Source organism: Lepisosteus oculatus, chromosome 11 (genome assembly GCF_040954835.1).
Source record: "Lepisosteus oculatus isolate fLepOcu1 chromosome 11, fLepOcu1.hap2, whole genome shotgun sequence".
NCBI lineage: Eukaryota > Metazoa > Chordata > Actinopteri > Semionotiformes > Lepisosteidae > Lepisosteus > Lepisosteus oculatus.
The window spans coordinates 10,891,476-10,916,834 of NC_090706.1; the positions used below are offsets into that span (position 1 = coordinate 10,891,476).

Genomic DNA, 25,359 nt, shown 5'->3' on the forward strand with positions numbered 1-25,359 from the left:
GACAGGAATGATCATGGGGGAAAAAAGGGAAGAAACTCTGAAGAGCACAGAATGCAGTTTCTGTGAAATTAACTGTAAAGCTACAACAGCACAATCATTTCTCACCATGGCCTTATTTATTATTCATGGGAGAAAAACATCAAAAGGAAAGTTTAAAAATGAACGAGGCTGGTTTCCCCAAATAGACAACATGAATATTTCAGATATGACGTATTTTCTATCCGTATAAGTCAGAAAGCCTTTCTATTTCCATTCTTCATCCTTGTGACTCCCACTGGTATGGGACTCAATAATTTATGAAAAGCCCAGAGATGATAAGAGAAAAACCCTTCTGTGTTAACTGTGTGCCTATTCTGCCATATAGTGACTCTCCTGGGAGAAAGGACCCTGTGGAATACTGAGCCTCCACTCTGTTCACACTACAGAAGATGAGGGGGGGTAGAAATGGGATGATGCAATACCTGTCGGGTTCTTTCGTAGCAATCTCCAGAGTTTTACTGTGTTTGCAATGCAGTAATTTGATTGAAGTCATTGAGGGGTGGAAGGAACACTGTCAATTAACCAAAAGTAAGAAGGAAAGAAAATTTAAATTGTCACTTAATGTCCTATTGATAAACCTACTGTACCATAATATTGCCACACAGCTGCAACCTGTATCTGACTGGTTGTGCATGTAGGTCAGAAGTTGGTTGCCCTTGAGTATTTTGAGCAGCTCTCTCTTGGGCAAGTACTGTATATTGCAGCCTTTAGTAATTTCATTTCAAATCTGAGTCAGATGAAAATTTCATTTTTCATTTGATTGAAAGCTTGTCTAAAGAAGGCAAAATATGAAGAATTTCCAAGAGTTTGATGGTTTTAGGCGCGGTTATTTTTGGTTTCAGGAACATTATGAAATCTGATGACTGGAGGGCTTCAGGGAACGATTGCAGGATTGCTTTGTTGAAAACCCAGCTAGGGTTAGGGTTAGCATTCCCACAAAACGTCGACCTTTTTTGCGCTCAGTAATGGATTTTGGGTCCCAAGGGGACTTTAGGAAGAGCTGTAATTTGCTCTTATCTGCAACTTTTGTTTAGGACACTTTTGGATGTAGATGTTGAATAATGCACCGTTTTTGTGGTTGTGCTCAAAAACATTTAGATGAAAAGAAAACCTGTTCTAAACTCTCTTCGTTTTTTTATGTAATGTGCAACTACATGTATAACTGGAGAGAACATTTAAAGGTTCTTGTAACCCACACCCTATACTAGCCTGAAATGAATTCTCCTTTCAATATCATTTTCTAGCATGTTTGTAGCTAATTGAAAATTTAACTTTAGTTAACACATTCTTGAAGAAGAAGAATTTTGTCAATGGTTTTAGGATCAAATTTTGTTTGGTTTGACGAACCAAATGACTAGAGGGCTTCAGAGACAGATTGCAGGATTCCTTTTGTAACGAATATATTTGAGGGCTTTTTGAAAATTCTTTCCTGTTCTTAAGAACGTCAATGAGATTTCTAATTGGTTATACTCGGTCAGATGGTTAGCTAGCGAAAATATTACCAGTTGGACTTAAGCTGAAGGGGAGACACTGCTTTACAGATACAAAGTCATTTCCACCTTTGTCTGTTCATCTTGAGTTGATCACCTAAAGTGTGATTGATGTTTAGCCAGCAATAAGGGTACAAATTCTTATTAGCAAAATAAAGAGAGGCTGTGTAGAGTTCTGTTTTTGTTGGAAATAATGCTCTTTATGGTATTTTTTAAACCAAGGACTGAGGGCAGAAAGTCAGATCACTTATAGGCACCAGTGATTAAGGGTCCACTTTGGATCAAAAGTAAGCAGATACAGGGATCCTTCTGCACCAGGACTGACAACCGCTGCTTTAGGGTGACCAATCAAAATCTATCTGTCCTTAAGAGTGGTAGGAAACTGAATTGCCCGGATAAAACTGAAGAAAAAATGCAAACACTAGGAGAACATGCGGACTCTGGGTAGATAGAGATACCCAAGGATAGATCTGAGCACAGGAGGTGTGAGCCAGAAGCACTAACCACCACCCTGTTTTATAACCACAACAAAATCACGCAGTAATAGAATTATAATCGCTGCTGTGTGGATAAAAAAAAAAACATCAATGTTATAGTTTTGCATTCTATCCATTGGTAATGAAAGAATTATGCTTCACAGAAAAGAAATATGCCAACAAGCTTCGATAAAGTCTACATTTCCTATTCCATAGTAGGTGTTTCAGCCTACCAGTGCTTATACAGTACATCCTTAAAATAGACTAGAAACACACAAACTGCTTGGCATGCAGTGAGGGGCTGGCAATAAGACCATGTCTGTTGTTCTGCAGGGAGTTACAAAGTCCCTTCTGGGAACACTTTTTCAGGAATTCATTTTTAATGTTTGGTATCTGTTTCACACCTGCGAGGCAAGACTATTTTCCAAAGATCTTTCATCACCAGGTCTTAGCACTGCTTTTCTAAGAGACTAGTCCTGAGAAGAATGGAGATGGGTTGCAAAGGGAATCAAAAATTGAAAGATTGTAATGCCAAAAAGTTTAGATTCAATTTTTTAATTGGTCTTTAGGATAAGTTCTGCTGTTGTAATCTCCTAGTCCAATTTGATAGGAAACTTCAGTTCAGGCACTTAAGGACACTTACATATTATTACCTTCACTCACATTTTTAGATGTATATTGATTTCTTAACTGCCAGATTCCCGTTAATACTGCGCAGTTCTATGCATTGAAATAAAATCTACCTCTCAGACCCAGGGGTATGAGATGATTTATTCTATTTATTGAAACTGGAAATTGTCTTAAGATGAGACAGTCTGGGGCCTCCTGTGTGACTCAACCAGGAAAGGCACTCCCCAAAATGCTGGTCGATGTAGTCTAATCTAGTAACTGCAGTTACTAGTTTATTTTTAAAATCCTGTTCTGATAGAACAAGAGAAGACAAAAAAAAAGTAAAGTTAGTTCTGACTAACGGATATTGTAATGGTCAAACAACCATCCTTTAGACATGATCCCGGGTTCAAATCTACGGCATATTATTAGACAACTGTGACCCGAATTCCCCAAGTGGCACCACACAATTGGCCAGGTACCTTCCAGGACAGGTTGGGAATAGTCAGCCAGTGGTTTGGCTGTGTCCACCTCAGCACCAGCACATTTGCGGTGCTAGAGAGAGACACTCATCTTTTCCAGTGGGGTCTGAAACTACTCTACATGTTTGTGATGCTTAGATCATGTTCAGAGAGGAAAGGCATAAAGGTGCACAGGTCAGAGGAGCCTATCTGCATTTCCTCATTCTCCCCCGTGTGCTTATGTTAGGTTTGATACCATAATATGAGACATGAAAAATGATTCAGATTCGTCTGATGATGATTCAGTGTCCTAAAAATTATTGATGATTCAAAATTCTGCTTTGCCAGAATGATGGGAATACTAAAAAGCCGCAAGCCTTAAGAAATACCTTCCTTTTAAGATAAAAGAAAGCGATGAGAAATAATTATGGATTTGCACATAATTTTGTTACACGGTCCACTCTCCCACGTTTGTTGATGTGCCATTATTTCAGGACCGGTCATGATGAGCTCATATTGGTAGTGTGTGGGTGGAAAGCTAAGCTGAATGTCTTCCTCTTTTTGTCTAGTTTATTTTTAAAATCCTGCATTCTAATAGAGCAGAAAGAAATCTAAGCAAACTGTTACAAGAGAAGACAAAAAAGGTAAATTTAGATCTGACTAATGGATATTCTTATGCCAAATAACCAGCTTTTAGTCACCAATCTTTCAGCAGATATTCCTCAAATGTGAATTTTGTGTGTATGGATCCCAGGTTAATATGACCATCTTGGCTCTTCATGTGCTGACTCAGGGATGTTCTTAAGGAGATGGCAGATTTTCATGCTGGAATCAATAGCATTGATTTTGTGGAGGGGTAGTTGGGTGCAGTCAATTCAATTTACCAATAGCTTAAACTAAAGAAAATGTTGAGTAGTAGGGGCCAATGTGTAACACGTCCTGGAAAGCATGGTGCACTGTGGTCATGCGAACCTTTCTGACTCAGGTCCTTGGATAATATTGAGCTATTTTCCCAATAAGACAGAAAGGACTGCTAATGATGTACATTGTAATTACTGCTTATGCATTATTAAATGGAATAAATGGATAATGATGCATAAAGGGACTCCTTGTCTACAGCCCTTCGCCGTTGATCTAAAATATTTAAAAGCACCTTTAAAAGGACATTTTAATGTTTAGTAAAAATGTTTTTGTAGTCAGAGCTGGGCACCTCAGTAAAGTGGTTAAAATCCAATAACACTTCCTAATATCTGTGGGAATATGTCAGCATAGTCATGCTCATGGCCTGAAGACAACTTGAAGTTCAACTGTATTTCTAAACTTTGTCCCGTAAAATGGAAAGACAATACGTTGGCCTGCAGTCACAGAGGCGGAATTGTGAAATTGTTGGTGGCCATGGGGTGTCTGTGGTCAGGTGTAAGGAAAGTTATCAACCTTGTGGCAAAACCTAAGAAGAAATACATGATGTTGTGTTACTTTCATAACATGCGATAAAATGTGGGGTTTTTAAGGACTGCCAAAATATCTTGTTAATCTTTGTATTTTGTTTTTAATTGCTGTACTTCCCCCTTTTTGTGAGCTCTCTTGATAATTTTTTGCCTTGATCTGACACTTTTCAAATTTTAATCAACCTTTTTTTTACAAAGGTGTACTGTACCTGTAAAATAGGTTTGTTCACCGACAAGCCAGAGATTGTGCTGACTTCGTCCTCTGGTGTTGGACAGCTGTAATACATTGGGCACACTGTACTGTACTGTAATACATTAGACACACTGGAGTCCTGTGTAAAATACCCCCTCCCATATCCGACACACATATACCTACACCAGAATTTCAATATAAATCTATGGATTTAACTAGGCACTGTCTCCTGAGCTGGATTAGCAGTAAAGACATCTGTAAGGGCGGATTAGAATGTTTTACAGAAAAAATGGTCTCATTATCCATTTCAATTCCCTCATTTTAATGGCTCCTAATGGATATTCCCTCTTGGCAAAGAGCCCCTGTTGACCTCGATTTGGAAGACACTGGATGAATAACTTTATTTACAGTCAAAATTACAGACAGTTGCTGCAGGTCACTGCTAGTTTCATTTTGAGATAATACCATAAAAAAAGAGCAACCTCCATGCCTCATGGGGCCACAAAACTGTATTGACACTCCTCTGTGAGAGAACTGTAGATTGTACTATGTTGTTCTCTATTAATAGAGTGTACCTCAGTGCACATTAGGCTTTTCATGATGAACACTTGTGGTCCAGTGCTACTTGTACAATTAAGAAATTTCTGTATCTACACAATGGTTTTATGTGACTAAATAACTCCTGATAAGTCTTCTTAAGGATGGCACAGTGGCACAGTAGCTGGCATTGTTGCCTTCAGAGATGGGGCCTTGGGTTCAATTCTAGACCTGGGGTGTCTAAAACTGTCTGTTTAGAGTTATGTTCTTCTCATGTTTGTGTGGGTTTCCTCTGGGTGCTCAGGTTTCCTCCAGATACATACTGGTAAGTTAATAAGCTTCTAGGAAAATAGGCAATGCTGTGAGTATGTTTGTGTCTGTGTCTGCCCTGTCTGTCCCTTTTCTTCACATCTTGCACATTTAATACAAACAAGAAATATAATGCATGGAGTTTAATTTTGGGAGTGGTGTGCATACATTGTACGACAAAGAAACTGATTTCACTCTGGTTTTTGTTAGACTATAGGTGGGGACCTACAGTATGAAGGAGGAGTTCTGAATCATTTACCTTCTCAACACACATCTTTGGCACCTCTTTTACCTTGTGTGTGTCCACTGGAATAACAACAGGGACTGTTTTAATCTTTTACAACTTGTTTATGGTAAGATGTTCAGCCTTCCCCTCAGAGAGCTTTCACATGTCTTTGCTGCTCAAGGCCTGACTCTTGGGGCTGAGGTAGGCCTCGCAAACACCAGGGACTGGATTTTGAAGGAGGAGGTTTTTCTGCATCTTGAAAAATGAGCAGACGGTGGTTAGCCATTGCTGTTTCCCCCTTTTCGCTGCTCTAAAATCACAACCAGTTAAGGCTTTTTTGCTCAGAGTGGAGTTTGGGCTGTTGGAATTTCCCCAGTAGAAACACACCCCACTGAGCACCTCTTATTCACAACTGTAGCGGTGTTAACCTGGCACCCTGGTTAAAGTCCACTCTGTGCTTGTGTGATATGGTCTCCCTAATATTCTCCTTTAATTAATTGTGAATTGACTCCCCTGATCTATGCAGATCTTCTGCTATGCAGGCTGCTGTGTGTCGCTCCGGTGGGTGGTGGATGAAGTCCTAAATGTGATTACTTTGTGATGAAAATCTCTACAGAAATGTGAGGAATGTTATGAATATTACTAATAACATTTTAGGAAGGTAAAGATGCAAGAAAAGGTCCATTTTTCAATTATACATGTACTACCAACAGTGAGCAGAGCTGACAATTGGTAGCATAAGTTTAGAAAGGGATGGATGAAAACAAAAGCAAATGACAATAGCAAAGTGATAAAAAGGGTCCCTTTCTTTTCAAGAAATTTAATCTAAGTAACTCAGGGACGTGCAAATGCAGCACAGAACTTTCCGATCTTGATCCTTTTCTATTTAACTGCATTTCTTCCTGGCTTGATCTTCCAAGTCACTTTTAACAGGCTGTGAGGGGCAGTGCATGTAAACAGATTGGATAAACCATCAAAGACAAAGCTGCTCTTCTCAGATAACTTTTATTTCACAATTAAAACCTCATACAGACATTCTGCTCAGTGTACATTCATCTTTGTGCAGCCACAGGTTGAGATTGACATTAATCCACATTGGGTACAACCACAAATCGAAATGCATATACACCGTCCCACAAACATTTGTTCATTTGAGACATTTGTTCAACAGTTTGAGCCATCTCTCTCCAAAGCATGACTCCATGTTGATGTTCTTGATCCTTTCTAGTTAGCGGGAGTTAGTTGATGGTGTTTCCTCTGTGGAGACTGATGTCTGGAAGGCTTTACAACAAATCTAATGCTAAATCCTTTCCAGGGACAGCTGAGGTGGCAGTAGCTGTTTTGCAGAGACAAGCTGTTATGTTCTTGGTCTTCCTGGTGTCCAGTAGCTGTATTATTGAAGGCAGGGTGTTCAATGTATATTTCCACTTGTTGCCATATAGTTCTGTGAGAAATGTAGTCAATCTAATAGGCAAACTGCTTGCGGTGCTACAGTATTCTCTTGTTAAATGGTTTAAGTTTACATGCCTCACATCTTTTTTTCGGCAAACAACACAGTCATGTGGTGGTAGGGAGTTACGAGTGGTTGGGGACTCATGACACTTCACTCAAAAACATTCCTGTCGTTTATTAAAAGTAATTAACAGCTGTGCCTTTCTGTGTCCCTTAAAAAAAGTCTGAAGTTTGTGCATGGTCAACAAAAACTTAAATGTACATTCGTACTGCTTGTGGGCCCACATTTCTTTGGGAAAGTGTTTTTTACATAGTGAAGAAAGGAAAAAAAAGGTACAGTACAAAGTAAATACAGTGCAGCTGCATTCCTGTTTAGAGTGATAAAGATGTGGCTGCACTAATCATTCTAGGAATTTGAAGTGCATTTTAAAGATTACACCATTCAGTAAAAAAACAATGAGTAAGGCATTATAATGAACATCACAAATGATCAGCAATACATCAGCATCTAAAGATTCCTAAGCTTGGTTAAGTTAGTATATAGTTGGAGCATTTTTTAAATGCTAAGATTTAGTTTAGTTCATTCATAAAAGATCCCTAAACAGACACATGAAATATTTGATACTTGTTTACCTTAGAAGCTCAGTCTGATTTATCTAAGAAATCTAGATTCAATAGTAAGCACTTAATGATGTAAGAGCCTTAAGATGTTCCTATGAAACCCTCACCCATCACTCAGCATTTTTTATTCCCCACATTTGTCTTTAGTGGCTCTTTGTGATGTTTGCATCCTTAAACCTGAGGAGACAGACACGGCCTGTGACCACGGCTCTGCAGGTACAGTAGCTGTGCAGATCTGTCAGAAGGTCAGTGGGGGTCAGGTTGATTGGTCAGTCAAGAGTTCCCATGCTGAAACCCAGATTACTGCAACTTCCTGGATGTCTGTGAGAGACCTACTGCGCCACCACTCAGTGCTGTTTCTCCTGTCAGCTGCCATGGAGTTCACAGTGGGTCAAAAGACAAATGGTTTAAGTGCTGGACTGGGGGAGCATGGCTGCCCTTTCTCCTTCACTTCTTGCTGTGCAGGAGTTGTTGCTCTCTGTTGAGACTATAAGAAGCAGTTGGTTGCCTTAATATGATGTGACAGGTAAAGGTGATTATAAATTGAGTGGGTAAAAAAAATATTTTGTTGTACAGGGTCAGCATCAGATGGAAGATACAGCACTGCAATTCATGGCAGGTCACTGTCACATAGGCAACACTGGCTGACTTAAACCCTTTGGCCTTCATTGTACTGCACTAATATTGTACTGTCAGGTCACTGGATGAGCTGGATCACAGTTGACTGATGGAATAGCCCACACTTGAACCAGTAACATACTGTATAAGCTGCAGTGCATATGAACTTGCCCAGTGCTCCAGAAAAGCACTTTAACTAAGTGAATCTCTCTTTAGCTCCCTGACTTATTTTTCTATTGTGATTCCGAACTGAAATTCTCAGATTATTGTGGAATGGGAAAAAAAAATTCCACTGTCGTATTGAGCCTGAAGCAACTGTGAGAGATCTGCACTGAAGCACATAAGTAACACAACAGAAGAGTCATAATCTATAACATGACTCAAGCAGGAGTGACTACAGCACAATTTGGCTGGATTTTACCATTGCAAAGTAAAGGTGCCCAACAGTCAACTGAGAGTATAGGAAAATACAATAGCTAGTACAACAGGTTTTTTACTTTTGTATTTTCTGAGCAGAACAGCAGTTTAATAATTCAAAGACGGCTTGTTTTATCTGGCAGGGATACGGAGGTAAAGCAGAAGCATTGAAGCTAGGCTACTCTAGTGTACTCTGTGCGGATTATATCCAGCTAGAACGATGGTCTCTGGGGTTTTTCTGTTTGTTTCAGGCTCAGAAACGTGCCAAACACCCTCTTACTAGTGTGAGATCTCTGCTGAGGTGTTGCTAGGTTTCTGATGCTCCAATAGCAGAGCCAATGCATTGCCAGCCTAGAATTAACAAAACTAAATGTCACTTTGCACACCTGCAAGAAGTTGTAAAGCCAGTCAAGTCCTTTTTCTGTGTGGCACTGCTTCAGGGCTTAAAGGACCAGCTAAGAGCCTACCACACCGACCGTGGAGTGAATTACTCAACTTTGGCCCTGCTCCCTGGCTTTAGACAGACAATAATTTAAAAAGATCTATAAATCCTTCAGGATTATAGCTACCTTCCAGTGGTCAGGAAGCCAAATGCCATAATCCTAAGAATTAAGAGAATCTCCAGGTGCAGGTGCTGATTCTCTATCGTAAATGGATACTACATTCCATTTTTTTTAATTGGCTAAGGCTCAAGAACAGCTAAGAACTGGTGCTCTATGAAACAATAGCTTTTTAAAAATTTGTTGCTGAATGCGTATTTCATTTTGCAATGCCAACCTTGCCCAGAGAGAGTTTCAGTGCCCTTTGAAGACTTGTTGCTATAATATACAGTATACAGTCTTTAATGCTGAAGAACAATAAGTGTAAAAGGTGCTTATAATGTCAGTGGGGTCATTCCACAGATTTCAGTCTTGTTCAGTCCCACATGCCATAACTTTCCTCACATCCTCTATCACAGGAGCTCGCACAGGAAAAGTGGGATTGTTGTGGACTGCCTGTTGAGAAACATCCAGCATTCTGTTCCAGGTGATTGGAGTGCTTAAAGAATCAGAGCACAGAGCAGAGTGCTATTTGGAAATAACTAAAATTGCTTCAGTTATGACTTCATTGTTACACCATCCGTTAATGCATCATGTCTCCAACTCTATAGCAAGGCAGCTGTAGAGCCAACTTTGGCATAGCAAGTGTCTTAGCTGAGTGTATGGTAGGTCCAGAAAAAGAATATGCTATTTGACTTTTCCGTTTCAAAATATTGGCAAAGTTTCACTGATATAAAATTCTGCAGTGGCAGAATTCTTTAGCTGCAGTGGTTGGTTATGCTGTTAGGTACTGCTTTCTCATATGCAGGTCAAAATGTAGGATTCTTTTCTCACAAGATGGTCGGACTATGCGTTTTCCTGAACAAATTGAATCGGCAGCCAAGAGGATAGTCTGAGGGAGTGTGGGGGTGTCTCCCAACTCCACTCACACCTAGTAAAAAAGAAGAAAAAGCCATCTCTCCAAGTCTGATTTCTTTAACTACAACTAGAAGGCTGTGAGAGGCATTTTAGTTCTGAACAAACAGGCATGCCAGCTGAAGAGCATGTTAGTGTATTTCCCCTGTTTGAGTCTGCAATCACAAATATTAGAATACCTAAATATACAACAAGAGTTCTTTCTCTGCATTGTACGATATTCTACTGTGAGAATTTGGAGTAGCGGAATGAGGTAAGTTGCATTGGATAGATTGTAGTAATGATATGAACATTTGCAGCTTGGGGCTAAGGGATTTGGTAGTGAGTGCTGCAGAAAGCAGTGGCGAATAAGAACACAGGTATGATGAGGCAGATCTGCAAAGCACAGTGGTACAAAGATGCACGTTCCAATTGATTTGATCTTCCTCCGCCCTCCTCAGCGCTAAGAGTCAATAACGTGATCGAATAGGAAGCTCTTTAGGTACACCTCCACTGTGTCCCCTTGCGTGCAACGTGCTGGTGTCAGTGACTCACTGAAGCAGCACTCCAGCCTACATGCAGTACTGTGTCCATCCCACACAAGTGCTTGACTGAGGAAAATGTTTGATAGCACCTCTCCAACGATTTTACGTCTCTTGGGAGTCACGGAGGAAGCATGACTGGTGTTGGTAATTGCTACATTTAAGAATTTCACAAAGCAAAAGAACCGGTGCAGAATTAGTGGCACAACTACATATCAAAGCCATACTCCAGCCCTTTTAGCAGTCTGTTACATTAGCATTTATGCATTTATCTGCTGGCTAGAGCCCAAAATGCATATGCATAAAGCTGTTATAAATTGATTTGAATCCTGAGAGTAATGGGGTGTCTTCTTGTTTTACTGGTTTCAACAAAGAAATGCATAGTTGAAAAAGCAAATGTTGCCTGGCTTTGGTGGCTAAATGTTGCTCCTCCCCATTATAGAAAGAGAATCAATTCACTCAAGCAGTAATGGAGGAGCCCCATTCTCTGGGGTCTTTTGCAAGAAAGCAGAGGAAGTACTGTATGATCTCGTTTCTGTTCGGTTCCTCAATTTCTGGCACTTAGAAAAAGAAACAATTCGCTCTAACTGGCCAAGTGAAACAAAACTAGCTATGTTAACTTTGAGAAATGGATGCTTATGAGCCCTCTGTTGTGCATTAGCTATAAAACCAATAAAAAGCTAAACAAAAACTCTCATGGTTTTAACTATACCCCTTTATGTGTCACTCCATAATAAAAAATCCTTTTAAAGTTATGACGAATGGAAAATTCTACTTTCTTTAAGCAATATGTTCTCTTCACCACATTTTTCATTCAGTGGCATAGAATCATTCTATAAAGCAATCCAATGTATTTCTACAGTCCACCTTTCTGCATCCATCTTTTACTCCACTGATCCAGTGGAGGCTGCCTGCAACATGGCTACATGGATCCTTTCCCAGAAGAATACCATTTAAGGTGGGGTTTTCTTTCTAGAATGCCAGTCCATTTCAGGGTCACAGAGAAACAAACAATTTTGAGTAGTTACTCAAACCTAACCAGTCTGTCTTCAGATAGAGGGAGAAAACTAGAGAAACAAGTGAAAACCCTTGCACACATGAGAACATGCAGACTTTGCAAATAAATACTTTAGAATATGGGTGGAAAATAGCTTTTGTGAGACTTCATGAAGTGCATCATGCTTACATTCAGGCCAGTTTTTCCCTTTTGCATAAGATTTTTTCTATACTCCTCTTTCTTCAGCACACATTACCCGTTATGTGTTAAGACGTCTAAGAGAGAGGTCTGCTTTGCAAGTCTTTATCGCAACACTTATTTACTCTCTGTCACTAAGTGCTGATACTAAACTCTGAAGAACTGCTAAAGAATTAGGACAAATGATCACAAGATTTCTCCCAAAGGCAGGAGGTAGAACCAGAAATGAGGACATTGTATTTTGGGACCGCATGCTGGCTGCTGCATACCTCTGAGAAAAGCAGTAACGACCTTATTCTGAAAAAATAAACCTGCAAGTAACCCAGTTTTAAAGAACATTTTCAAGGACAAGTGGTAGCTTTTCTTACAATGAGCAACCGGGATTAAAAAAAAAACGCTATTTTTCTCATCTATGTACTGTATCATAAAAATATAACATAAAACCCCACACATTAACCCATTACTTAGAATCTGTACAGCATTATAGGTGTAGTGTAGGAAAAATCAAATAATGAAACTTCCAGTCTACTCCAGTGTGAGTTTCTGGAATCAGCTGTTTCATCATATACATTAGTTTAATGCAGGGATGCACAGCTCCACTCCTGAATTTTCTTTCAACATTAAATTTCCACATGAATTCCGCATGAAGCTCTCAATTACCAAATTGAACTCATTGTTTGCTTAACTGGACAAGGAAGCCTTTACTTGTCTTAAGAAGATGGAGATTAAAAGAGACCTATAACACCTGCTGGACAGCAGTCCCTGAGGAACCAGAGTGGGGACCCCTGGTCTAATGTACTGTTATAGTAAATAATTAAAAAGCTTCTTGTACACGGATTCTGTACAGTAATGGATTGAAAGTTTCAGTATTTGACTTTCCCTGGTGTATAGTATTTAAGTGAATTTGAGAATAATAACAATACAGAGGAACCTGGATAACCAGTGCTTTGCTTTAAAAGCTATAAAACTGGATGCAACACATCTCACTACCTTACTGCCTACCCATATTATTTAATACCTTAATTTCTGTAGAAAATCTTTATTCTCACATCTTTTGTGGAAGATACATGAAGCTGTGTTTTTACGATTTAGCCAGACAAGACCATAACTGCTAGTTTTGTGGTCGTATAAGGACCTGCACACCCCAAGTCAAGTTCAAATAATTCTATTTGGAAATTGATTTTTATAGTAATTTTGCATTGGTATACATAAGTAGCATGCATTTTCACTTTTTTCTCCAGTAAATTTGATCTGCAAATTGGAATGTTCTCAAAAGCTACGACGAATAGATATTGTTATCTAGGATCTACTGAGATCCGGTACAATTTACCTCCTGAGAACAGTACAGAAACTTGCAAGAAAAAAATATTTAGTCCTGTCTAGCAGCGTTTTCAAGAAATATCAGTTAGGAGACAGAGCCAGCTTGATAGTTTGACAAAAGCTGGAAACAAACAACATTCTGTTAGATGTAATAGCAGATTAAATTGGTCAAAATCTTTAGTCAATCTAATGTACGCAATCTGCTCAGTGAAGATATACAGTACACCACCTTTAGATATAACTGAGGGTCTCTTTCTGAAGGTGTGTTGATAAGCCTGTTTGTGGAAAGATTGCAGCAGTGCCTTTCAAGATCATGACGGAGAGATACAAAGTGGATTGCTTGATCTCCATTGACAGTCCTATTCCCCTCTCCACAATGTCTGGATAGCAAAATCTGAGCCTGCTTGCAGAGAAAGGGCAGAGCTAGGATCCAGCTTAAAGCCAATTCCCACACAAGACTCACACTGACAGGTACTGTAAGTGTATCAAACCCCCCTCCCCTCCCCATTACAAACACAGGGATGTTGTAATACACATCTGTCTAAGGGAATTAACAGCTCAGATGCTCTCACTCTCTGGTGCTGTTACATAAGACTACAGCGTAGCCCTTCTAGTGTCATTAGCAGGTTTGGGAATTCAAACCCTTTAGCTCAGCAGTGACTGACCTCTCATGGTTATGCAACACCAATTTTTTACATAACCTGCAAACTAGAACTGAAGACCGTTACCTTACAGCTGAGCGTTGCACGTATCCCTGGAGCCAAAGTCTCCAGGAAAACAGCAGCAGGCTCTGACATGTCCTTGCCTGTTGTAACTGAAAAACAGGGATGTTAAAAAAAAAATGACAAAAAAGGATACTTTTTCTCATCCGCCGAGAGGAGTCTCAAAAGTTTTGGTCTGAAGGGTTGAGAGAGAAAAAAAAGGATTTGTTGGGCTTTGACTGCGGGGCAAATATTTACTGGCATTTAGAAAGAAAGCAAACCCAGTTTTATGGGTGAAGAGAGTTCAAAGAGCTAAAGGCAATCCAGGCACAGTTCTAGTGGAGGTCACCATGGCAACAGGGCCTACTTGAACTTTACTGGCAAAGGTAGACAGGTCCTGAGACCTAACATGGAGGCAAAGACGATGGTAGGTCGGTGCTTCTTGAACTTGAGGGTCTTCTTCTTCAGGCTGCGGCAGTTCTCTGCGGCAAAGAGCTCCCCCTGCTGGGCGGCGCCGGAAATGCGGGCCACCAGCTCCCCGTGTTCCACCACCTCCTGTTCGGACTGCACGAAGATGTCATGGAGCTCCTGCAGCCTGCTCTCCATCTCCAGGATGACCCGCTGACGCTCCTCCACCTCCAGAAGCCTCCGGCGGGCCGCCTCAAACTCCATGCTGCAGCTGGGAGTCACCAGCTTGGAGGACGGGGCGGTGACGGCCGCTGGGGGGGGCTCGGACTTTGGCAGGGTAGCCACCCGCTTGAAGTCCCCCAGGGAGATGGAGCGGCGCGTGGCAGAGGCTCTGGGTTTGGGTCCTTGGCTCTCCATTTCTTGGCAGTGTCCCTTCATGGCCAGAGACTGAGCGGAGCTGGTGAGTAGCTTGTTTAGATCTCCTCAGATGGGAAGGAGAGCACAGCCTGCTCCTACTCCTGCTTCATTCATTAATAAGAGATTCCCAGCAGCTCGGGGACTGTGTTTCGGCCTGCGATTGGCTGCCTGGTCGATGACTACATCGCCTGCCGAGTGGCTGCCTTCCTCTCCGAGTCCTGCCCCCTTTCCTGCTTTCCCCCTCACTCCTGGTGCTCGGTGTGAGAGAACTGCTTACTTCTCCCCCCCCCAAAAAAAGCAATTGTTTTTCTCTACCTCTCTCTCCACCTCAGCGGTCAGCCCTCCCCATCCACCTTCTTACCTCCCCCCTTCCTTCCCAGCTCCAGCACTCTTCCGCCTCCATCCCTTCCACACGTTGCCCGTAGCAACAAGGCCTTGACGTCAAGTGGCTTGTCTCTGGGGGTGTGCCTGCTCTTCTCTCAGAGCGCTCAGAGCTATCAGCCGCATCAGGGTTGTCTTTCCAACTGCGAGCTCCCTGACGTGGAAGCAGACCTCGGATGACGTTTTTGTAGCTGTTCTGCCCTGAGTGGCAGACAGTTATGGGAGAGAAAGGTAACAAGATTAAAGGGTGGCCGAGGGTACGTGCGTGTTTGAGCCCACTTCCCAAAACTGGGAGTTGGGGAGGGGGGAGATTGATAGAGCATATTTCACACTGTGCAGGACAGATGACAGCCCATTTGGTGCGTTGCGTGAGCTTAAAAAATATCATATCAGGATAAACACTATAAACAAAGAGGAAAAATTCTATTTGATACTGTACCTCTCCTTGTTGGTAAAAAAAAACATATTTCAAAACAAGCTTTTTCACTTCTCTTTTTTCTAGAGTTCTCAGAGTTTCTGCTAGCTGGTGCCCCTGTGTTTTGATCACTTGCTTCCTAAAAAAGCTTTGCCTTTTCTGATTGGGGAGACACTCTTTCAAGAACTCCCTCTTATTTGAACTTGGAAACAAACTGGATTTTTTTTAACTGAGCTGTGAATAACTGGATCAATCTGTTGCTTAATTAAGAGAAGTTAACATGCTTTTACAAATCTTACCAGAACCAGAAGCCAATTAACCTACCAGTATAGGACTTTGGACAGTGGGAGAAAACAGGAGCACCCAGAAGAATCCTGCACAAACTCCACACAGATAGCACTCCAGGAATTGGACCTATAACTCCAGCGCTGCAAGGCTTGCTGACTAAATTAGTAGAATAATTTCTACTGTTAGTTATAAAACAATGCATATATAACAGCAGGTCCACACATCCTACAGTTAGCAATTTCAAGACCGAATTCACTTTGATATTACAGACTCCAAACCTTTCCCCATGTTTCCTGGGATCTTTTATTCAAGAAACACTCCTCTGCTCCAGGGGTAGTCAAATCCCAAACTTTCCAATACATATAACAACATATAACAGTTGTGTTAAACCTGCCGTCCAACTGTTTGATCAGAATACCAATTCATTCAATTGGTTTACACAAACTAGGCAGCTGGTTATATGGAATACTATATTTTCAATGGAGTGTATCAGGCATACTCCTGTAAGACTTCCCCAGTCCTTGACTACTACACTGCCTCTCCCCAGTAAGCAAGGACCAGCAAAGCAAATTAAAAAAGCAACCTGTCATGTACAAAGCAAAGTAAAAACACATTGTGCCAGTTTCTGATGTCAACAGTGCAGAGGAGGCACATTACAGCAGGATCTCAGATTGAGTGAGCGATATGCGACTTCCACAGCTAAGCCATGCACAGACCAGTACTTTAAAACTCGGATTAGACTGAGAGAGATATGCTACTCTGCCATTAGTCTTGAACATTCTGTTTCTGTTACCTTAAAAGAAACAGAATGTTCCTTTTAAGGTAAAACCTAATTATACCTTATTATATTATTATTATTATGTAACCTTATTTTCATAACCTCAATTTTGTGATTTTTGTGAGCTTGCAGAAAAGACATTTCATTGCCAGCAACTACTGCTGCACCCTGTATTGTTGTGCATTTGATAAACTGATTTGATTTTGATTTAAAGCAGAGTACATCTGGGAGTTAGTGTACTGGAATAAAAAAGATATCTTTCTGAGCAAGTGTTCTGTGTAAAAGGTCTCTCAGGTCTCACCATTTTGATTTGGCTCTTTTATGTTCATCTTTTAAAAAAAGAGTAAAAAATTCAATTTTCCACACGCAATTTTCTCATTACTTCCATTTGTTTTCATTACTAGCTTATTCCTGGTTTAAGTGTCCAGACAAACAATCCTGGACAAATCCTGGAATCTTGGGCACACAGGACAATTTAGAGACTCATTAATACTTGCACTTTAATATTTTGTTTGTTAAATAATTCTGTCATAAATGCACTGGGCTTTCATCCTTTAAAAATAAAGATTTCTATGCGTAACTGCAACAGCAATGACCACGCACACAAATATACTTAAAAATTCTTCACTGAAAATATGCTTAAAAACAAACCAAGCAGATAATTGTTATTTTACGCTTCGATTACAGCACAAAACTGTTGTGTGTGCTGTTTCAGTTGAGAATTAATTTTAAAAGGTACATCAAAATTTGGCCACCCACTAATGAGATTGTTGCTAAGCAACAGGCAGGCCATTCCACAGTAAAAACAGTCCAGTTAATCAATCTTCTGCGTTGGCTGAATTAATAAAATAGGGGAAACAAGTGCATGGTTACCATAGCAGCAGACAATAGGAATGTAATCTGAGATTAAAATAAAAATATGACCACTGTAATGGAGAATATCCATTAACAGTGATCACATTTCCTACAGAGCTTTAAAAGCAATTAGGATAAGGGGGTACCAGTAATTAAAAGATATTGCTCAGTCAGCAACACTTCAATCTTTTTGTTTTCTTACAAAGGCTGTTTTTTTGGTAAACGTGACAGGCCAGTCACATGAATTTCAGGGAGTGTAGTCTCCAACAATCCAACATTAAGAATCCATTCCCCAATTATATAAAAGAGTATTTTCATGTATTTAAGCCTATGTTTCATTATTAATACAATTTGGGATTTTGTCAGACTGTCCAGGAATATAATTGATTGCTTTATGTATGACAGTGATGGGAGACTATCTGAGGGTGATAGATAAAAAAATCTTTTTAACTTCTGATGTGAAGGCTAGTGAACAGGGCATGCTGACAGCTGAGTCACAAGAGAATGACTGCAGTTAGGTTTTTGACTGCTCTGAATGTTTATCTTTTAATACACAGTAAGCATTATATCAGTTGAACAGGGAGCAGATTTTTCATTAATTTTTCATTAATATTTGCTCCTAAGAAAGCCTCATATTTATCTAGGCACAAGGTCCTCTGAAAGGTCTACTGCATTTGAGTGATCACTTTCACATTTTTTTTTCAGTAAAAAAAAAAGGAAAGAAAAAATCTTTATAACAAAACCAGCATGTTGAATTATTCACAAAAAGGATTCAATTTTGTTAAGGAGACAGGAACTATAGTACTTGCCACAAATTAGCACGTCCCCTGCAGGCCATTAAAGTAATGTCTCGTATATTCCCTTACAGAGTTTCTATTGGAAAAATAACAGATAGATATTTCTAGAGGGACTGGCCTGAGTATAACTCTAAATGTTATCACTCCTGCCCCAAGTACAACAATGCTTTGACATCTGTGAGACAAATATAAGCTACCTGCTTGACTATTTGCACGGTGAGGCTGAGCTTCTAGTAACTGTAGTGTTTGTGTCCCCTCTCTTTCCTGCTAGGTATTGCACCGTGCTTGGTCTTGGCAGGGTCCACACATGGCTGTTTTTTCTCTGAGACAACAGTATATTGAATAAATGTGTTATGTGAGACAATGAATAAAGGAAGCTATTATTAGCTCTGTGACAATGGAGCTGAGTTATCTCCTGGTGGAATCTATAAGACCGGACGATGCTTGGCGCATCACTTCAAACCTGCCCTGCGGACAGCGGTCCACAGCAATGCCCTTTTTCTCAGTGAAGGGGAACATGTGCAGCATTGCAGATGGTCTGCTTCAGGAGCTGTGAGGAAGGAAGCAGGAGGGCCGTGTTACCCCGCGAGAAGGCAGAAGAATAAAGCAGAAGAAAGCTGACTGCCCCCTCGCCTGTCTGAGCAGCCCTGCCGAGAATACTCTCTCAGCACTGCCCCAGGCAGGGCTTGAGTTTCAATGCCCAGGCAAGGAGCATATCGGCCAGCTTCTTCTCACAAGCAGAAATGTGAAAGCACAGACACATACTGCGGCAAAACGTCTGCTGCATTCCCTACATAGCTAGCTGCAGCTGACTTAAATTTGGGTAACTGTCGTGTCTGTCAGGAGCCATCAAAAACGTACAGTACGCAATTATAAGGCCTGATGTACACTCGTTTGGCATCAATGAATATTTTATCAGATGGTTCGCTGGTCATCTCAAACATTAGCCCTCCAGAGGGAGAGAGAACAGTACGCTTGTGCTTCACGGAGAAAATCAAAGGCTAAACGAGAAATTAAAAAGCTTGACGGAACAACTGAAGTTTACGAGCACCGGGCACTGTTCAGCTTTGGATATTTTTCTCACATTTAAAAAGATATGTATTACATGAGGTTCACTGGAAATAACGCCATCCAGGAATTAGATGATCTGCAAATGTTTGATTATTTAAGTATAATAAGGTTTGGCTTAACCTTCTTGGGAAAGAGGTAGCCTCCTGGGCTTAAGGTGAGGAGTCTGAACCCAGCAAGGTGGAGATGCAAAGGTGGAGATGGGGTGGATTTAGGATGAACATGGAAAACGCAGGATGAAGTGTGTGCAAGACATATATAGCACAAGTCGGTAAGATTCGTAATGTAAACCAGTTGGATGAGATGGGCTTATCTGTCACTTTCCTTTGAAAACATGTGTTCAAAACTTCCATGAAACAGCTCAAAGGTCCTCATTTGTAACCCTTCTTATTTCCTCTTTTTCTTAAGTGTTGTCACACTGTGGTTTGTATTGTTGTCATTGAGAGGCATATCAGGACCAGTGTAGTTCGACTTTTCTTAACTGGAGGTTTGCAAAGGACAGCAGTCCTTAAATAGGGAATGTTTGTTGATTTTTACAAATGACCTGAGACACAAATGAAGCTGCAACTTTAAGTTCACAGCCCGTAAGTGGGGATAAAAGCATTACTCTAGAGCTCATTACTCTCAGCGCAGGACATTTATGATTTCAGAATTGTATTACTTAAGGAGAAATCTGTGGTTCCCTTAATAAACAGTAATTACCCTTTTTGACTGTAACCTTTCAGGATCAACACCACACAATTCCAGTGCTCCAGGGTTACTGTAGCTACTGAGCTCTTCAGTAGTAAATGGAACTAATCTGCTTCCCAGATTGAAACCAAGTAATGACATAACGAGACAGAATAGAAACTCTGAAGGACTTTGAGATGAGGGTCAGGGTCAGGCCTTGGTCTTGGACATCCCTGGTCCTGGAAAGCTCAGCAGTTCCCATGTGGCTGTCCAGGATCAAGACACCCCTGGCCTGAACAAATCACCTAAATACACTCTAAAAAGCATCTTCACTCATAGTCAATCTAACTGTTATGTGTCCTAATTCACAGTCCAGACACATTCACTAAACAATAGTGTCTCTGTATACTCACTGGTGCGTGAATCAGTGCTGCTGCAGATTGACATACTGTATACCTGCTGAGTGAACAATAATAATTATGCCTCCTGTTATGCTACACAGACTGGAGATGATTTTCTAATCTTGTAATCACTCGTGGGCGGCACGGTGGCACAGTACTTAGTATTGCTGCTTTGCAGAGCTGGGACTCTGGGTTCAATTCCTGCGCTGCTGTACTGGATGTGTGGAGTGTTCATGTGGTTCCCTCCAGGTGGTAGGGTTTCCACCTCAAGACATACTGGTAGATTAACTGGCTTCTGGGAAAAGTAGCCCTGGTGTGTTTGTCTGTATGTGTCTTGTGATAATCCGATGTCCTGTCCATGCTGCATGCCAGGACAGGCTCTGGCTTCCCTGAATTGGATAATGTGGTTAGAAAATGGGTGGATGGATGCCATCACTAGCCAGGCACAGCACATGTGCTGCAAATGATACAGCTGTAGCAGTTCATCAGTCCAAGTCAGTGATATTTTCCTAAATGTTTCTCATTTCTGTATTATCCCTGGGCAGGCTGAGCAAAACCTGATCTGGGTCTAAATTTCTCATTTCTTTTCAAAATGTTTCTTTGCAGAATGTAGGGATTTATTAAATGTTAGGGGTTGATCAACATTCAGGGACATCAGAAAAAATGTATTGAAATCTATTGAAAAAATGGTATTGAAGAATTATTCAGATATAAACTCTTTCTTTTTTTTCCAGAGAAAAGAGGCCTTCAGCACTCTCCAGTGAGGCCCCTGTGGAACTCATCAAATGGCAAGGGACTCTGTGTCTTTGAGGAGTGAAAGTGTGTGTCCTTACTGCAAATCTTTGAGCTCTTTATTGCAAGTCTTTACCCTTGCCTTCAAGATCATAGAATTAATACATTTTATAATATATTTATAGCATTCTAAATAGGGCACTTCTGAAGGAGTGTTGAAATATGCATTTTGTATGCTTTCCAGATCCTTCTTCATCTCTTAATCATACCAGCTATAAAGTGGGAAAGACCTACACTCTCCCACCCTCCACTAACTCATAACATGTTTTCCAGTAATTCCCCTCATTGTGACTTTGTAAAAGTAGAGGTATAACATTGTATGAGGAAGAATTTAAAATTCATTGGTTTTCCAAACATACTTTGCCTCTTTGACCCTTTTCCATTGCGAGCAGAGGTATAAGCTGCCTAATGGGTTTAAACATGCCTGGATAGACACAGAGAAGGACTGGTATCCTTCCAAAATTGTTGCACTGCCTGCAACACTGGTGATGATACAGGGGCCTGTTACAGCTAAGTCTCGGCCTCCAGATTTGTTTTACTGTGTCCTCTGAGAGCTAGGCTTACAGAAGATTTACTGAAGAACAGACTTTGGCACAGAAGTCACCAAGAGCCCAGAACAAACCCATACTGCTGCCACACCCCTTAGTCTGTGCTGCATGTTGGCTTGAGCTCAGGTGTTCTAGCAATATGAGTGTTTTCTACATGGAGAGTCAGTATTGTAGCAGAATAGACAGAAAGTGAGCTCTCTCTCCCTGCCAAAGCATTCACTGGGCTGCAGCATTCTGCTAGATGCAATGTAGCAGAGAGAGATATCAGCCCTTATAATAGCATCTTGCAAGGTACGCAGATTCTGAGGTCACATGCTGTATGTGATATTTATATTGCAGAGCTCCTATACCTCACCCTTTAGACCACACTGGAGACTAACTTCAGCACATGCACATTACTGAACAGTGTTTTACTTCTAAAAAGACAGCAGGTATAGTGCTCCTAGAATTAGAATAGATTGAAATAGGAGCTCCCCCTCTCTGCCACCATGACTCCCTAGACCAGTGTTTCCAAACTTATATTGAACCAGGGAACCACATCATTGAGGTCCTTTTCCTTTAAGGACTGTTTAAAGGGAATTGGGTCCATAGCAAGAATGCAATTCAGTACTTAAGGTTACAGCAGGGACTGCTTAGCATTGCTTAGTGGCCTGTGGTGGTCAGAGGACGAGGGCTTGAGAAATGTGGCCCCAGACTACATTATAACTAATCAAACAGAGCAAGACTTGTGAGCTCTGTTCCCTGGGCTCAATATTTAATTACACACTCCTCCCACTGTAACTCAGACAGACATCTGTGCTTATACTAGCTACTTGCAACATATGTTAGTGCTGAGTGCACATCTTGTATGTGATGTTTAGCTCCATGAAGTTGGCCTCCCTACAAACAGTACAATGAAACCCTTTGCATTTGTTTGTGCTCTGTCTGTGCTGGTTTGTGCTGTTGAAAGTAGTGCCTCAGGTTTTTGAATTACCCAGATAAAGCACCTTCTTTTTCCAGGGTGTGACATCACTCAGCTTCCCTACAACAGTGACAAGAGTCAGAAAGAAAGAAAAAGCACCTCTGATGGCACACATCAGCACAGACGGAACATTAATGAATGACACTGGCTTGGCTCTCCTTGGATGTTATGTGCCCTTCTGGGAGGTGGAGTGCAGAGGGTTGCCAAATTCACAGAGCTGGAATGTTTGTATTGGAATACTTTACCAGAACTCCACTTTGACTACCTCTCCTGCCCATGAGAACTAACAGTTCCAGTGTTTTATAAAGATTTTTAAGAGAGATTTGGCATTTAAGTCTCTTGTTTCAACACTGTACTTACAGTAAAAGATCAGAGACCCCAGGGTATATTTTAAATGCTAGAAGCATGCCATTATCAGCACACATCTTATATGTGATGATGCCAGCACATTTTCACCCTATTGCTTTCCTTGCACTGGCAGTAAAAATGTTTTTTTTTTTTATATATATATACGGAGGGAAAGCCAGCACTTTGAGCCCAGTAGCATTTCTCCTTTCCTACTTTAGTATTTATTTAGCTTAATGTTATATAGCAGAGAGAGATAGCAGAGCTTCAAGTAGCTGTTTACAACATATGCCTTTTATCAGAGCACATTGAAGCCCTCTTCCACCACACCTCTGACCTGACAAGATGCTAGCAATGTTATTTATTTTTTTTGCAGACAGCAGGAAATACTTGGGGACCTGGTGCTGTAGACTTTTCCGCTAGGCTACACCTATAAAGGAGGCATTAGATCACTGTATATTTCTATTTTCACCTCTTCAGAACAAAAGAAAGTGTTTCAAAGAAGAGGAAGTCCCCTCTGGCCCATCTGGTGCATAAAAGCTTATGATCCCAGCATCTCATCCAGGTGTTTGTCCAAAGAAGCCGGGCTACAGTCTTCAATGACATGGTTGGACCACTTGTTCCAAACTCCTGCCAGTCTTTGGGAAAAGCACTTCCTCTTCTCATTTATAAATACACAGTCTCCACTCTGTTTCACTGTTCATACTTAAGATGCTGAATGCAGTCACCTCCTACTTTCCTCTGTTCGAGACTAAAAAGGTTTGGATCTTTCAGCCTGTCATTGGGAAGAGCCATTTAAGTCTCAGAATGCATCTGGTTGCTCTTTGTGATTTTATTCATATTCAAATTTTTATCTGACAGCTTTGGTAAATCATTATGTGTTGTGTGTATTACTACGACAATGCTCTTTTTATTACTACTGCTATGGATTTTACCATTGTCTTTAGACATATTATTGTCAAGACTTGTCATTTTTAACATGTTATCAGATGTAAAGGCACATCACCAAATATCCTCAGTCTCTCCATATTTGTCTTGTAATTTCTTTCCTATTTGCTTATTTTTAACTGCAAAAAAAAAAAGATGTTTGATACTTGATACTCAGTTTTGGGGAGTTGAAAAGAGGAATTCCAATGTCTTATTGGACTAATAAACATGAATACATATGTTTTCCCACATGCTTGTTCCTCTTTTTCCTATTGTAAAAAGATCACTAAATGTATTAATCAGCCCGTTGGCACCAGCCAGTACTGATGTGAAAGAGAACAGGGATAGAGGCATGGAGGGATGGAGGCAGTGCAGAGAGACACAAGGAGGGGAAATGGAAAGAGCTAACAGTCTCAGAAGGATGGAAGGGATCTCCGCTCTCGCTTATGGCCAGACCATCTTGAGCACACCTGATCTCGGAAGCGAATGCTTTTTTGTATATCATTATCATCAATGTTGTTTTTAATACCACTGCTAGTATCACCATCTTGCCGTTGTCTTCAGTGGTTTAATCCCTTTAATTTAGAGATTAAAAAGCACATCCATTCTCCTCAGTCCCCCCCCCCCCCCAATATAACCCTTGTAACGTTTTCACTGTTCGCTCATATTTTGAACTGTAAGAGTACAAGAAAAAAGCCATTTATTTGATACTCAGAGTTTGGGAGAGTTTGCAGGATTACCTTTTAAAAAAAAGGTCTTTGACTGTAAATGATCAAGCTATAGATCTAGGCACTTTTTGTCAAGCAAAGGACACGCAGGTCTGGAAGGACACTACTGATTTGCCATATGGCCCAGACCTGAAACAGGGTTCTTCCCATTCTCTAAGAAAGCTGTTTGCGCGAGACAGTAACATACAAGCCATTTTTATACACTTCTGTGATGACTAAAGTGTCCCACAGCCTAAGTTAACATAATATTTCAAATAAGATCAAATGGATATAGCAAGAGCAGTGATCCCTGTTTAAAGAAAAACAAAGGAGACAGATGAGTTGTGGGAAACAGAGCAGAGGAAACAGGTCGAAGAGAGATAAGTTTTAATACAAAGGCATCTCAACATGATAAACCCCTGAGTCACCACAGAGAGACAAGGTAAGTACCGTCTGGAGCCCTGGGCACTCACACCCTGAAAGAACAGGGGAAACCGCAGAGAACACAGGCAATC

At 40.8% G+C, this 25,359-nt stretch overlaps 1 protein-coding gene across 1 annotated transcript; it reads right to left on the reverse strand.

The window, feature by feature from the left end:
• Positions 1-6,774: 6,774 nt before the first annotated feature.
• On the reverse strand, positions 6,775-25,117 carry LOC107077596 (TMF1 regulated nuclear protein 1). The gene has a single exon (XM_015349095.2). It carries the CDS (start codon positions 14,931-14,933, stop codon positions 14,451-14,453), a length of 483 nt encoding a protein of 160 aa, XP_015204581.1. The 5' UTR covers positions 14,934-25,117; the 3' UTR covers positions 6,775-14,450.
• Positions 25,118-25,359: the final 242 nt, after the last annotated feature.

Coding starts and splice junctions, on each gene's coding strand:
- LOC107077596 (XM_015349095.2), bottom strand. CDS start 14,933: ATGAAGGGACACTGCCAAGAAATGGAGAGCCAAGGACCCAAACCCAGA.